We start from the raw sequence: 14,782 nt of genomic DNA, 5'->3' as shown, positions 1-14,782 counted from the left end.
ACCTTTTGAATGTACAAATTTATGCTCAGGTGTTGACAGCTGTTATTGAAGAAGAATCAGAACAGCTAACTATTTTTTTAAGAGTCTCACTTGTTTTGGAAAATTCACACATCTGATACTTATCTGAACTACAAATCTGCTTGTGTAACTGAACCATAAGAATTTGAGCTGTAAAAGATTCAGCAGTAAAGCATGAATCAACCTTGAATTATGGTCATCTCATATTTAGTCGTAAATTTCCATTTAACCAAATTATTTAGTTTAGAGAGAATATATTAAATACGGAAGAATAAAAAACAATGCTGTAACCAAATTTTACATATATTAAAATCAAAGCTCTAGTTTCCACAAGCAGTGTGTATTTGGTTCCTTAAATACATTCCCATTCTGCATTACTATGTTGTCAGCTCTGCCACTCAAATATATTCCCTCAGTATTGCAATTTGTAGCTGCTGGGGAAACCATAATCAAGCTTTGATAATCCTTACTTTAGAACACAGGAAATCTCAACCACAAATTTTCATTATTTTTCCGCAACTCTTTTTTTTTTTGTTTCCAGTCACTTGACCAGGCAGCAGAGAATAACCAGGAAGAGATGTGACGTACAAATAATTTGAGGGGCTTCAGGAGATACAAACCCCCAGAGAGGCTGAAGACTAGTACGTAATTATATTACCTCCTGAATTCTGGTCTTCATTCCTTTCATTTGCCTCTTGATTCCTTAGCTATCCACAGCATACATAGCACACAAACAGTTTATAGCACTGCTTTCCACAGAACTCCAGAAGAACAGACACGGTCTCTCCATACTGGAAGGAGACAGATGTGAAATCTGATTTGGCAGACACAAGGCAAACCCTCGTCCCTCCCTCTACCCTGCTTAGAGTCTGGGCTTAATCTGCATTGACATTGAGCTCTTGCATAAAATAAGTAATGGATCTTTACCTGCTTAAACTTATGTTAAAAGAATTACTAATTTGAGCCTCTAACCCCAGTGTGGACTATCAACAGCCCGGTGTGCAACAACTTTGTTCAGCCACCACAAAGCCTGAGCAAGTTTCACAGGCCAGGGAACTTCTCAAACTCACTCAGATCATTCCACACTCGAGAAAAAAAAAAAAAAAACCAAACATGAAAATACTAGGCCCTCTGCTATTCCAGCACATGGCAAGTCACACCAAGCACTGAGATGTTTGTAGCTATCCAGGTAGAATAAGGGGCCTGCCCAGTACCTCCCAACTACACACCAGTCACTGGGAAGGAGCTCAGAGGAGTGCAGAGATGTCTCTCTGTGCCACTAGCACAGTTTGGTGAGCAAACAGAGGAACTGTTTGCACAGGCAAATGGACACATGAATTTATCAAGTGAAAAACAGTCTGCAGGACCGGGTGACTTCTGTGACTCCTGTCTCAACATTCTAGGAATGAGCTCACTTACAGCACAACTGCACACACCACACTGACACAAGTGAAGGGAAAGGAAGGATAAGGCACATGCTCTGTGGACAAAGTAAAGGAGGGTACTCGGAAAACTGGGAACAAAACTCACCTCACCTATGCTCAGCCCAATGCCCAAATCAAACTCTCTGAATGCAAAGACAAGACAGAGCTACTACTTGATAGCACTGATTTTTATGACAATAAAGATGTTAAACTCAAAAGATAGGGTCAAAAAAGCCAGGTTTATTTAGATTATATAATGACCATAACTGTCAAGATCAAATTATAAATTTTTAAACCATACTTAGATCACATTCCAATCCAAGGAAGGATTATCTCCTTCTTCACCACCTTAATCCAAAATACTCCTGTATCTTCACTAACACTGATACAATTTAGTCGCCTTTCTTGCTCCAGTCTCCTGCAGGAACTCCTAAACACGCCCACCCCTACCCTCTGCTGTCTATCACCTCCAACAGCACCCTTTCCCTGACTCCTGCTTCACAACACAATTCTTAACAAGCTATTTTGAAACAAAATGCCTTTCATCGTGTCACCATGTTAAGTGATCCCACCTCATTCCTTGTCCAACTACATCACTCTTTTCTTATTCCTACCCTTGTGGGATTCCTCTAATAACTCTTTTGGCAGAGACTCCTCCAATTGGAGAATGCTCCTCCTCTTTTTCTGTTGATATTTCACAACCATTTCATACGTTTTTTTCTTCTTTCACCTCTTTATTTATCTGAAACAGAGAAAGTGCAACTTAAGTCTGCTTCCTGGACTCCTTATCCATGTAACCTTTAGACAGGCTAACACTCTCCCTTTTCCCTGGATGGTTTCATCCAGGAAAACCATCACAGCCTCAGCTCCATGCTGGCTATCAATGCTAATTGCATCTTCATGTATGTCACCCAAACCCACAATTTGTGGATCATCCCCAACTGCCTCCTCACGTATGCAGTGCACACCTCATCATTCCTTCTCCGCTGTTTTTTAGGTAGGATTTTTATCATCCAACACTGATAAACCAGAAGATGCCCTATCGTTTTCACCACAGATGACTCTGCAGGGACCTCCTTGAGCCGTATCCCACTTCCCCGGGAACATACCTGCTTTCCTTCCTCTTGCCAGTCTTGGTTCACACTACCACGGCTTTGCCAACTTACCCATTTCATTCCTGCACTTCCTACCCTGTCGCCACTTTTAACAAGTTGTTTTACGGGTACCTACGTATTCCAGGGCACCTCTGGGCTCGGGCAGCGCGGAACCGGCGCGTTTAAATCACCTCGGCTCGATTCTTTGGGAATGCGAGCGAGACCAGCCCCGCGCCCGTCCCGCACAGCCAGAGCGCCGCCAACTCGCGTGAGGGCAGCGCGGGAGCCCCGCGGGGAGACGCCGAGCGGGGAAAGCCCGGGCGGCTTCGGGCGAGGAGGGGCCCCCGCACGGCCGCCCGGAGCCCCGGTGCTTCGGGCTGCGGCTTCTGCCGGGGCGGAGCGCCGAGCTCAGCACCAGGCACGGAGAAGCGACCGCGCATCCCTCCCGCCGGGCCCGCCGCAGCACGGCCGGGCCCCGCAAAGCCGGGCCCCGCACTTACCGGGCGGGCGGGCGGCGAGAGCGGCGCCCCGGGCTCCTCCTGCGCGCCGGAACCGCCGGGCCCGGTGCGTCACCTCCGCCGGGCGGGGCGGGGCCGGGCCGGGCCACGGCGCTGGGGCGGGGGGGAACGGCCGAACCACTGCGGACGTGCGGGGGGAAGCGGCCCCGCGCCCCAAGGAGCGGCCCCGGGCCGGGCTCGGCCGCTGACAGCGCCCAGTGGCCGCGCCGGGAGCGGCCCTCGCAGCGCCGCGGCCCCGGCCCGCCCCGCGCCCGCTTCCCGGCGTGCCCCGCACTGGGCGAAAGGTCGCGGCGCGGAGGGGGTGGCATTGGCTCGGCAGGGACGCAGCGCCCCGGTCCCGGTCCCGCTTCTCACCCGCCGCCGCCATGGCGAAGCAGCCGCAGCCCATCAGCCCCTTGAAGAACTTCTTCGCTGGCGGTTTCGGGGGCGTCTGCCTGGTGTTCGTGGGGCATCCGCTGGACACCATCAAGGTAAGGTGGCGCGGGGCGCCCGGGTACGAGGGGGGCAGCCGGTGCTCGGTGCGGTCGGGGCACCGGAGGGTGGACTACAGCTCCCGGCAGAAACTGCGCGGGAGCGGCGCGGGTCGCGGTGGGCGCTGTGGCTGAACTACAGCTCCCGGCAGGCACCGCGCGGCAGGCGGGGCCGGGGTTGGGCTCTGTGGTGCCGTAGGGCGCCCCCTGGCGGCGCGGCGGCCGGGCGTCTCGCCGCTCCGGTTTCCCGTGAAAAATCGGGAAAAGCGTCCGTATTCCCGGTGCTGGAAGGAGCTGGGAGCTGGGATGTGCCTGCCAGCCTCGTCCCGCGGCGGGACCCCGTGCCCCTGCGCCAGGGGGAGGCCAGGAGTGACCCTATGCGGTCCAGGGAGCTGTGGTCCTCATCCGGACGTCATCCTAGCAATTAATTAGTTAAATACATTAGCTACTCATTACGTTAAAATTCAGCCTCCTCTGCAAAGGGCTAAAATGATGTCAGTGTTTCTGTCATTATCTTCAAGTCAGTCACAATACATAGTCCATAATAGCCAGAGGTGTTCTCTCATTTAAAGTTTGCATTGTAATATTTAATAAAATGATGTTTTCCTCTCCCTCTTACTAGGTCAGACTGCAAACCCAGCCTAAGCCACAGCCTGGCCAGGCCCCACTCTATTCTGGGACTTTTGACTGCTTCAGAAAGACTCTTGTTGGAGAGGTACTGTGACACCTGCCAGATATGATCAGTTGCAGGAATGGAATCCTACAGAGAAACCATACAGTTAGTTCCTGGGTTGTCAGTTAAATTGATTCTAATTAACATTTTCAAGCAAATTACAAAGCTTGTGGAATACCATACACGTGCTCCTGGTACATGTATCTTTGTTTTGCTAAGAAATGTTTTGGGTTCAAAATAGCATGATGGTAATGTCTGAATTTAGACTGGAGTAAATGTTGGCAGTTGTTTTCTTGCCTTGGAATTTTGCAGGTATTTAGGGTCATCTCTGGAAATTCTAAAATCATTAATGTCTTTTGTTGATACAAGCAGTACTTTTACTTTCTTCTATAAGATGTTATGCCACCTATGAGAAGGCAGAGGATCTTTAATTTATAGATTTTTTTGTTCTCTTTTTTTGAGAGCAGAGTGTCAATTATAGTAGTTGTTCAACCTTCTCTAGAACGTGGACAGTGTTTTTTACTCCTGAATCATCATGATCATGTTGTTGAGCTAGTCTGTTTTGTTTTAGAAATCACACAGCCTTGATTAAAAGCTTTAATTAACAGAGAGTCCCATTTTCTGCTTTTTAAGTTTTCTCAGCAGCTATTTACCATTTGGAAATAATGGCTGTAAAACCCAGCTGTTTATCTGCTTGCCTGAAATCTCATTTCTGCTGGATCTCATTAGGTAACTCCCTGTTGAATGAAAGATCTGCCTCAAAATCTGAAATCTACTTCCATTGTGGTATTAACAGGTTGTTATATAAGCAAAGCAAATCTTGTTTCCCTGGTCTCTCCCACAAAGGAGTGGAATGCTGTGCTAGCTCTGGATCCCTGGCAGTTTTTAACACCCCTGCTGCAGCACGGACGTCAGAGCTGAGCCATAATAACAGCCTTGTGATGGGAAATTCAAAAGCAGTGCTGCTTCTCTACTCCTACTCAATACTCATCTGTTTCTGTGAGGAAAACTGCTAAACCTCCCTGCCAAGGCCTTCTGCTTCCCAGTGCTCAAGGGGAGGTTGAGCAGCAGTGGCTGATCTCTCAGCCAGGTGCGATTTCATGGCACAGCCAGTTGTGCCTGTAATATTTTAGCATGTCCTGGGCTGCACTGGTTTATTGGGGCAGGAAGAAGAAAGGGGTGCAGAGACCAGCCACTAATTTATGTGTCTAGCCTTTATCTAAGAATATAACTCTCCTGTCTATTGGACAAAGTTCAGTTTAAAGACAAGAGAAATTAAATAAATACAGCTGCTGGGGTCTGCATTAGAACTCTTTCATATGTGTAGTCTATGAAAGGAAACATCAGGAATATATAAAATATCAGGAATGTGATGTTGTATGGGGAAAAATTTAAATTTAGGGTAGGAAACAAAAAAAAAAAATTGGCTCTTGAATCTGTTCCAAAGTGAATTCATGTGGGGAGTGAAGGAATTCTGGTTGCTCTTCCCGGCTCTTCCTTTAGTAAAAGATTGAATTAGTTTCAGTGTTCTCAGGTTCAGTGTTGGGATTTTACACTACAGCCTTCGATAAGTTACCAATAAAACACAGGTGCATTTCTGTGTGCAGCAGAGAGTGTTCTCTCTTGACAGAATCTATTAAGGCCCTTATTCAGGTGACTTTTAACTTCACTTCCTCATGTTTGAGATGTATGGGCAGGCGAGGAGTGTTGTTCTAGAAGGGCATCAGTGGTGCCAGTGTTTCCCAGGAAGGATAACTTTCCTCTGCAGCAGTCCCTGAGCCTCAGCTAAGCATGTATAACTGCAAATGAGCAATAAACCCCTTTATTCCTCTGATCAATTTGACTGTTAGATGGATCCTATCCTGGATTGTTGCCTTTCTCTCCTCAACGAGTTGAAATGTGTGCAAAGTTTATGCCAAACCAAGTAATTCCTGTGATAATGTTTCTTGCAGGGAGTCAAAGGCTTATATAGAGGAATGGCAGCTCCTATCATCGGGGTGACACCCATGTTTGCTGTGTGCTTCTTTGGATTTGGCTTGGGAAAAAGACTCCAGCAGAGAAAACCTGACGATGTTTTGACGTGAGTTCCTGGTTAATCAGACGGTTGGGGATGGCATCCTGAGCCTCTTGCTGCGTTGTCACACGTTGAGTTGTGGTGTAAATTTGTGTCTTCTCCTAGGTGATAAATATAGTTCTGAAAAGTAAAACACTCATGTTTTAATGCTTCTGGAAGCGTGGGACTGATAGCACAGGCTAAAAACAGGCATTGTGTGGGCAGGTGCCATGCAATTCCCTTTCTACGCAAGAAGGAGCCTTTAAGGAACAATTCCGGTTTAGAGGAGTGCAGTGAGAGTTATATAATGATTGCCTGCCAACAGTCTCGCTATTAACAGAAACTATGGGAGCAATAAATTCATGGTCAAGCATGAATTGATAGCATTCACAGTCCTGATTCTCTTTTCCCTGTTAGTTATGAGTCTTCTTGTGTCCCTTCATTAGGGACACACATAAAAATGTTTTATTATTATTTCTGAAAAGAGGTGTTTATGAGCAGCCCTCTTCTCAGGCAGGAAGTTTTTAGGAGCAAGCTGGAGAAGGACAGCATAGGTTTTGAGTCTTTATGTAAAATTCCTCTCAAGCAGAGCAGTGGGAAAGAACAAATAGTGTATGTATTGTCACTGTGCTCAGCTGTGCTGTTCTGTGGGTGCACAGCTGACACAGTGAAGGTACAGTGGGCCTGGGACTTGAGACCCAAAAATAAAGGTCAGATTGTTAGTGCTGTGATTATGGGTCTAGAGGCAGGCTGGATGTTTGTATTTCCCATGCTGATTTTGAAGGGAAGTTGTGGAAGGAAGAAGATGGAGAGAAACCTGAGGAGCCTATCGTGCCTCTTCTGGGGCTGAATAATCCCAAGGTGAGCTAAAAACCTGTAAACTTAGTTTGAGTAGGAGGTGCATGTAGAGTGGCAAGGGAGGTGTGAATGGTCTGGAAGATACCATGGGAATTTGACAGAGAAAGGTGTAAGAGTTGGAATAGAATGCCATCTCTTGGGCAAGCGGAGAGAAGTGGAAGGTGTGGAAATTGAGTAAATTGAGATGTTATGTCATCTTACTAGGGGAGGTAGTAGGAGGCTGGATGTAAAGATAGTTTTGTGATGGAGAAACTCAGCTTGTTTAAGGGATTTTTGTCATGGAGACTTTGCCACGTGAAAGCAGGTGCTGAGTGTTTGGGATAGTGACAGGTTGGTAGTACAGGTCTGGCAGAGACTGAGGGAGTGAGAGGTTATGGAAAGAAGGCTTCTGGCTGCACAAGCAGGAATATCTGGGGAATTTGGGGTCACTGAGAAGAGTATGGGGAACTGGAGGAAGAAGAGACTGAAATGAATGGGGAATGCTGTAGCAAAAAACTCAAGTAGAAGGGGTATTAGCAAATAGGATGGATATGAAGAGCTGAGTTGTGGTTGCTGTAGGAACCACAGCTTTGAGTGCTAAAGATCTTAAATGTTTAGCTCTGCATTGACAAGGCACTGATAAAAGTAGTGGATGCATTTCAAGTTCCACTGCCGTGTTCATGTGGAACAGCATCATCTGGTGATGTAGGTGTTTTTCTGCCCTTTGTTTCCTGTGTGCTGAGTTGTGTTAGGGTCTTTTTTGTTTCCTTGGGGCAGATATCCTCAGCTGTTTGCTGCTGGCATGTTGTCAGGAGTGTTCACAACAGTAATCATGGCTCCAGGAGAGAGAATCAAGTGCCTTTTACAGGTAAGGCGTTGTATGGTGGCGATGGGAATTTAATTTTAGGGGTCTTGTCTTTCCATAGCAGAAATTTCTTTCGTTAGTGCATTTACTCTGTTCTGTTTTTTGACAGGACTGAGACAACTGTCATTTAATGCAGCTGTGTCACGAAGAAGCATTAAACTCACTGTGACAGTATAAGTACACACAGCATTAATTGCTCTATTCATTCTATTCATAAGGCTCAAACCTTATGCTATGAGACATTATATGAGGCATCCATGGATGCCTCAGTCCACGTCAAAGTATGGAAAAGAGTTTTTTCTGAATGAAACTTTTCCTTAAAAAGCGTAAACCTGCTAGATCATGAGACTCTTTCTGGTGTAAAGAAGTTCTGTTACAGTTGACAGTTCCCCATGCAGAGCTAAGGAATGCATTTCAAAACAGTGTTCTGACATTTGGGTGGCTGTTAGCTCTGCACCTCCTGCGGGGGTTTTAAAGTATTGTTGGAAAATGTAAACCTGAACAAATGAAATGCCATCTTTAGCAGGTGTGGGAAGCTCTGCTTGTTTCAGACTGTGTTGAACTCTGTTAATACAGTGATGGGTGGTCACATGCTAGCTCTGACAGACAGGAAATTATCATGGGAGATCTTCTACACATACGAATGGTCTGAATTTCACTATTTGAAGACTACTTTTTGTCAATATGGAGTTACCTAAGTGACTTGAGTTAATTCAAACTGTGGAAGAATAAAGGAGAATCTGCTCTCTGCATGGAGCAGTAACCACAGCCTCAGCTTCAAAGTGAGAGCTGCTTGAGGAAGTGAGGCAGAGGCTCCCTAGACAGAAGCATGTGCTCCTTTCTTTCTGGAAACACATGTGAGGCTTTCTAACCCTTGGCTGAATGGTTCTGTGTTGACCAGAAACCTTCACTGGTCAGGAACTCTCACTTTAATCCTGCAGATCCAGGCAGCTACAGGTGAAACCAAGTACAGTGGCTCCCTGGACTGTGCCAAGCAGCTGTACCGCGAGTCTGGCATCCGGGGTGTGTACAAGGGCACGGTGCTGACCCTCATGAGAGGTAAGAGACAGGGCTGGCCCTGCTGGGGGGACTGGAGCATAAGCCTGACACAGTATGGGAGATTTCACTGTCCCTTTAGGCAGTTGGAAGGGCTGTGTCACCCATTTTCTTCTTTTTTTTTTTTTTTTTTTTTTCAGTCTGCAGAGCTACTCCAGTGCCTCAAAGGGCCTGAGAAATAAACATGAGATTCTCAGTGAGTGAGGAAGAGATTAGATGACAAGGATCAGAGGGATATAGGAAGTAATTAAGATCTGAGAAGCCAAGAGGAATGAGAGACTTCAGGAGAGGAGCAGAGAGAACAAAGAGAAGAGAAAAGTACAGAAGTGGGCTTTATTAAAAATTATTTTCTTCTCTTTTTTTCTTTTTTTTCTCCTTGAGAGAAGGATTGTGCCTATCTGTGACTATTGCTGTATAATACTGACTGCTTTAAGATATGTGGTGGCAGCAGTTATGCTTTCTACCCTTTTGAGTCTGGGTTATTTTGGACTGGGATGTCATGACCCCTCTCTCAAATACAACAACCAAGTAATTGTGCCAGACCCAGAATCCTTTACATATTTTAGTAATTCTCCTTTGAAAAACTGAAATTTCTGTATTGTGTTACTTCAGTTTAGAATTTGGTTCTATCCTCTGCTTCTCACACAAGTGTAGCAGCCTGCAGTGTAACCCTGGCAGTGTCCCTAGATAAGGGCTGGTTCTCCAGTTTAGGTATGGGATAAGAATAGGCTGTGGGAGTAGCTTAAAAAAAAACAAAACAAAACAAGACCCATCAACTGCAGAAAAAAATCCCAAAATAGAATCATTAGAACTAATAGTGTGCAAAATTCATTAAGTTCTGTGCTGCTCTGATATGCTGTGCAGAAATTTGGGCAGTTTAGAGCTGTCTCATCATTTGTGTAATGTAACCAGGTTACAGTCTGGTTTGAAAGGCTGTGGACAGAAAAGTTATTTTCCAGTTCTTGCCATTAGCACCTGCTCTCCATGGGAAAGTTCAGACTCCTCTGTTAAGGCAGCAGAAGATTTTTATTTTGTTTGTAGAAGAGGTTCAGAAAAGGAATCTGTATGTACTTAGTGGTGTTGCTGGGCTGGCATGGGGCTGGTGTGCCTCTGGGCTTCCTTTGGTTTCCCACTCCTCACAGCCTTTGCTGTTTACCCACCAGACGTCCCAGCCAGTGGAATGTACTTCATGACGTACGAGTGGCTGAAGAACATTCTGACCCCTGAGGGAAAGAGGTCAGTGAAATCTCACAGTCATCACTTTCTGAACTTCCCAGACACTGCTGATTAATCTCCCCAGCTACGAAGAGATTTAGAGCACTATCATCAAAATAAATTTTAAAAAGAGAAAAATAGGTGCTCATCTAGTGAGTTGGACTGTTCTGGTTTGGGGTTAGCTGACAATTAAAATAATATTCTGAGTTTCTCTCAGATTCCAGTTTGGATCGTATTAGCCGAGTAAGGAATACTTCGAGTAGTTTCAACCCTGTATGCACACAAAATGCTGGGGGGCTTTGTTGGTTTTTTGTGAGGGTTTGGTTGGTTTGGTTTTTGTTTGTTTGTTGTTTTTCTTTTTTTTTTCCCAGAGTGTGTGTGTGTGTGTGTGTGTGTGTGTGCCGCTGAATAAAAAGATTTGACTCTTTAGAGTGGAGTTGGTCCATCTTGAGAAAGGTGCTCAGATACTGCACTCTCTGTCTGCAGCATTGTGCTGCCTCCTGGCTGCCAGCCAGGCTGTCTTTTTGATTGTCACCTTAGTCAAAACAATGAGTTTGACGTTTTTCTCCTTTTTAAATCTTTTTTCCACTTTTCCTCCCACCCCACTCTGATCCTGCCACAGTGTGAGTGACCTCAGTGTGCCTAGGATCCTCTTTGCTGGGGGCCTGGCTGGGATCTTCAATTGGGCAGTTGCCATTCCACCAGATGTGCTGAAATCACGTTTCCAGACTGGTGAGTTGCATTCCAGTGTGTCATGGCCACACTGGGTGTGGTGCTCCTGGGAATGGGCTGGGCAGTGATGGAAGATGACTTCTGGGAGGCAACAGGTCTTGGGTGCTGCTTGAGACAAGTGCATGAAAAACCCAAGGGTGCTCCTAGCATTCTAATTGGTTTCCTCACAAATTTTTGGCACATCGGGTTGCACTGCTTTGTTTCTGCGTCCTTGATAAATATCATTATCTTGATTTGAGGTACCTGATTTGAAACCTAAGCATAGAATTCATAATTTCATAGCTATTTTATTACAAATGTAATTCTATGAGATGCTTTATTATTTCACTTCAGATGTAATTGTATAAATTGTAGCCTGTGCTATCTGTAGTTTACAGTAACAGGGTATGACTTGCTGAGAGCATTGCTTTTGGACTGGCAGCTCTGCTTTTAATGTCTGTGGCCTAATTACAGTTAGGATGACCCCAGACCTTGTGCTTCAGCAGAGTTTGACAGTTTTTTGTTGGTTTCTCTGCTGGTCCTGTCAGTGAATATTTTTGCTAAAAAATATTGCGAAAAGCAGTTGGTCTCTGTGGACTCAACTCTCCACTGAACAGTGACGATTTTTCTTCAGTCACAAATCATGACAGTCAGTGCAGGAAACTTCATTTCTTTTTCTCTGAGCAATGGCTGCTGTGGTTGTTTGTACCATACCAAGGGCTGAGTGGGAAAGACATCCCAGCTTTGATCCTGTTCCACTGAGCCAGACCCCAGTGCTGCTCTGTGGATGACATGGGTTCATAGTGGTTCTGTTTAACTGGGCTGATCTGTGGACTACCTCTTCAGAAGGCTGGCAGAGGCAGTATTTCCCAGGGCAGTGTCAGGAGAAGGAAGAAATTGTTTTTTGAGTAGAGTAGCTTTTAAAAAACACCTCAGAATATCCATGTGACATCAGCATTAGAACATCCTGTGCTTTTCATTTGAAGTCTGTTGCTGTTCTTGGCTGGGGCATGTGATAGGATCATTTTCTTACTAACCAGCTTCATCAGTTTTATATCTGAGATTCCTATCACCTAAGTGCAGCTCTTGGGAGAGCTGCGATCAGCAGTGCAAGTAACAGCTCAGACTTCCAACCCTGACACAAGTTATTCTCCTTTCTTCCCTGCTTGCAATGACTTGATGATGTACACTTTTTGGTTATGGTGAGCACCTAACTTCTGTTCACTGAGCCTTTACTGAGCTCTCTTGTCTATTTGCAATAGCAATGTGAACCACTTGAAAATCCTGGGCTGTTACCTGTGGCACATCCTTCAGCCCTCATCACTGCCACACGTCTGGGCTAATGTGTTGTGCATCCCTTTCAGCTCCTGCAGGAAAATACCCAAATGGCTTTAGAGATGTGCTGAGGGAACTCATCAGAGAGGAAGGAGTCACATCTCTGTACAAGGGGTTCACAGCTGTGATGATCAGGGCCTTTCCTGCCAACGCGGTGAGTACGTCGTGATTCCGCCTGCGTTCCGGGGACGTGGTGCTCACAGGGAGTCTGGAGAGGCCACAACTGCCTGTTTACTCTTGTACCATTTCAGAGAGGTTCTTGTCACTGCAGGTACTCTGGACTGTTGGTGTCCAGGTTCTAAAACTGTACTTCAGTCTAGGAGCAAGTAAATCTTTCTTCAAAGCTTTGCAAAGCTCTTTGTTGACTTTCTCTGATAGTTTTTAGCTACTGATTGTACACGCATCTGTAGAAGATGGAATAAGTTTGGACCCACTTCCTCTTCAATAAATAATGAGCCTAACAGAGCCAAAGTTCAGCCTTTGTGTGGAGGGATACAGTAGAATTCTTGCTTCTGAGTCAAGACTTTTTTTTGTCTTCTTCCTCCTTCCATATAAACCATGTTAGGTGTTCATAGTGCAGCATTTCAAAAACCTTGTTTGAAACAGATTTTTAGAATCCTTATTTGTTCTGTGTTCTCTTTTTCAGGCATGTTTTCTTGGTTTTGAAGTCGCTATGAAGTTTCTTAACTGGGTTGCACCTGGTCTATGAACACCTGGAAGTTTGGAAACGAGAGAGGACAAGGAAGAGAGTGCAAATCTGCCTCAGAGGAATAAATTAATGATCTCTTAATGTTTCAGGAATAATTGTTTGCTAATACCTTTTTGCCTTTCTCACATTCTTTAGGTGGTGCTATGTGCCAGTCAGAAATGCAAGCTGTAACTCTGACAGAGTTGGTGAGGAGCTAGGGTGACAAATCTTCTGAGCCAACCACAGCAGTGACACTGCTAACACACTATCACACATGCTACCTTAAGTACTTCCTGATGGAAGAAGAGGACACATCTTAAAATGTAATTCTTTATTTACTGAAGAAACATGTAGCTATTAATTATGAAAAACTTCCTTCAAATAATTTTTTGGCAGCATATACTTAACTCTCAGGGCATAAGTCAGGAGCTGCACATGGTCGTGTCTGCGAGCAATGTCAGACAACGTTCTCATCTCCTGTACTTTTTCAGTTGTGGCTGTCCTGTGTTAACACTGGTTTTAATCTCCTGTGCATGTACAGCAGCAAACACAGCTCAGCAGGGGAGGCTGGAGCTATGTCTCAATGAGTTGAGGGGTGTTGCAGGTACCATATCAGGTTTTGCACGCTGATCTTTTCTGTGGAACTAGGACATAAAATGCATCATGTTTAACATTTATACTAAGCTTTACTGAGGGAGCCAGTGGGGAAATGTGTTTGATTAACCTCAACTGTTCTCTCAAATCCTTTCTGTCCCACTGAAGAGAACCCAAATGTGATTTCAGAAATACAGCACAGCTCATAAGAATCTGTGATATATTTGATTCATCAAATACTGTGTTCTGGGATTCAATCCCTGACATTGATTTGAGAAAATTTAACAGCACTTCCAAGAACTGGATTTCTCTGACATGATGGGGACACATGAAGAGGACACTGGCTCTGCAGTTTTGTCTAACTTTTCTTTCTCCTGTTCCTTGGTTTTCTCTTACTCTTAGTAAACATGATCACCTTTTCATTTGAGAAGTGACTAATACTGAGAAACAAAAAGCAAATTTTAATTTCTTTTGGTTGTGATGCAGTGTTATTGGAACTCAATAAAACTAGGTGCTGCTTGGCTAGGATGTGTGCTTTGGTTCATTTACTTTTTGCATGGTCATGCTTGCTTAGTTTTGCAAAAGTTTTCCAATTCTTAATTCTGAGATTGATTGGGAAATAAGCTGTGCTATGCTGTCTTTGATTGCTAACCCCTTGCCTTTTAGCTTTTCAATTTCTGACATGAGTGATAGAAAGGAATATTCTGCACTTGGCATGTTTGTCATACAAGTCCTTTTAGGTGCTGCATTGTGGATGCAAATTTTTAACTATAAAGCAAGACACTAAATAGCACACCTTGGAACAAATAGCAGATACTTTGTGGAAAGTACTTGGTGTGGTCTGTTGACCTGTACCATGAGGACACAGACTTCACCTCGGCTTTCCACAGGCAGGGGCAGCCCTCAAAACTTCCTACTCCGTGCTGCAGAGAAGCCTTGGATTCTACTCTCCTTCCCAGTTTTTTTGGGAAGACCAGAAGGGAACCTGCCTTCCTCAGAGTCCATCTCTTGTGTTTTACAGGGCAGGAGGGGTTGGCCCCTGGTGTGGGAAAATCTGAGTCACAGGGAGCTGCTTCTGCATTTCACTGCCACTGTACCCACCAAGGGCCTTCCCGACTCCTCAGTGCTCAGGAGTGGCTGCTGTTCCTCCTCTGAATGCAACACTTAGCATGAACACTGAGTTAGTACTGGTTTGTGAAAGTAATTACAGGATATAAACTCTCAAATGGTT

General features: G+C 45.1%; 2 protein-coding genes across 5 annotated transcripts in view; one reads left to right on the top strand and one right to left on the bottom strand.

Moving 5' to 3' along the window:
• The window catches only part of ARIH2 (ariadne RBR E3 ubiquitin protein ligase 2), a 33,316-nt gene extending 30,140 nt beyond the window's left edge, over positions 1 to 3,176 (bottom strand). The window contains exons 1-3 of one of the 4 annotated variants that reach the window (XM_041718747.2): positions 3,037 to 3,124; positions 2,057 to 2,184; positions 677 to 809 (exon numbers count right to left, since the gene is read on the bottom strand). The gene's annotated coding sequence lies outside the window, so the exon portion shown is untranslated. Of the gene's footprint in view, positions 1 to 676; positions 810 to 2,056; positions 2,185 to 3,036 lie in introns of all 4 variants that reach the window. The other 3 variants (XM_072934758.1, XM_030282954.4, XM_030282957.4) reach the window with 3 other exon arrangements.
• A 216-nt stretch (positions 3,177 to 3,392) lies between these two features.
• SLC25A20 (solute carrier family 25 member 20) lies at positions 3,393 to 14,079 on the top strand. The gene is made up of 9 exons (XM_030282958.4): positions 3,393 to 3,524; positions 4,147 to 4,239; positions 6,150 to 6,277; positions 7,865 to 7,955; positions 8,894 to 9,011; positions 10,172 to 10,244; positions 10,846 to 10,955; positions 12,299 to 12,423; positions 12,916 to 14,079. The coding sequence occupies exons 1-9, from the start codon at positions 3,420 to 3,422 to the stop codon at positions 12,976 to 12,978; spliced, it is 906 nt and encodes a 301-aa protein (XP_030138818.2). The 5' UTR covers positions 3,393 to 3,419; the 3' UTR covers positions 12,979 to 14,079.
• The last annotated feature ends 703 nt before the right edge of the window (positions 14,080 to 14,782 follow it).

Source organism: Taeniopygia guttata, chromosome 12, assembly GCF_048771995.1.
Source record: "Taeniopygia guttata chromosome 12, bTaeGut7.mat, whole genome shotgun sequence".
In the NCBI taxonomy this organism is placed as follows: domain Eukaryota; kingdom Metazoa; phylum Chordata; class Aves; order Passeriformes; family Estrildidae; genus Taeniopygia; species Taeniopygia guttata.
This window is presented reverse-complemented; position numbering and strand designations above follow the sequence as displayed.

What these genes read in the sequence shown, in the direction of transcription:
- SLC25A20 (XM_030282958.4), top strand. Translation starts at nt 3,420, where the DNA reads ATGGCGAAGCAGCCGCAGCCCATCAGCCCCTTGAAGAACTTCTTCGCT. An exon ending in GAATCAAGTGCCTTTTACAG is followed by an intron (nt 7,956 to 8,893) that starts GTAAGGCGTTGT and finishes TTAATCCTGCAG; the next exon opens with ATCCAGGCAGCTACAGGTGA. An exon ending in CTGACCCCTGAGGGAAAGAG is followed by an intron (nt 10,245 to 10,845) that starts GTCAGTGAAATC and finishes ATCCTGCCACAG; the next exon opens with TGTGAGTGACCTCAGTGTGC.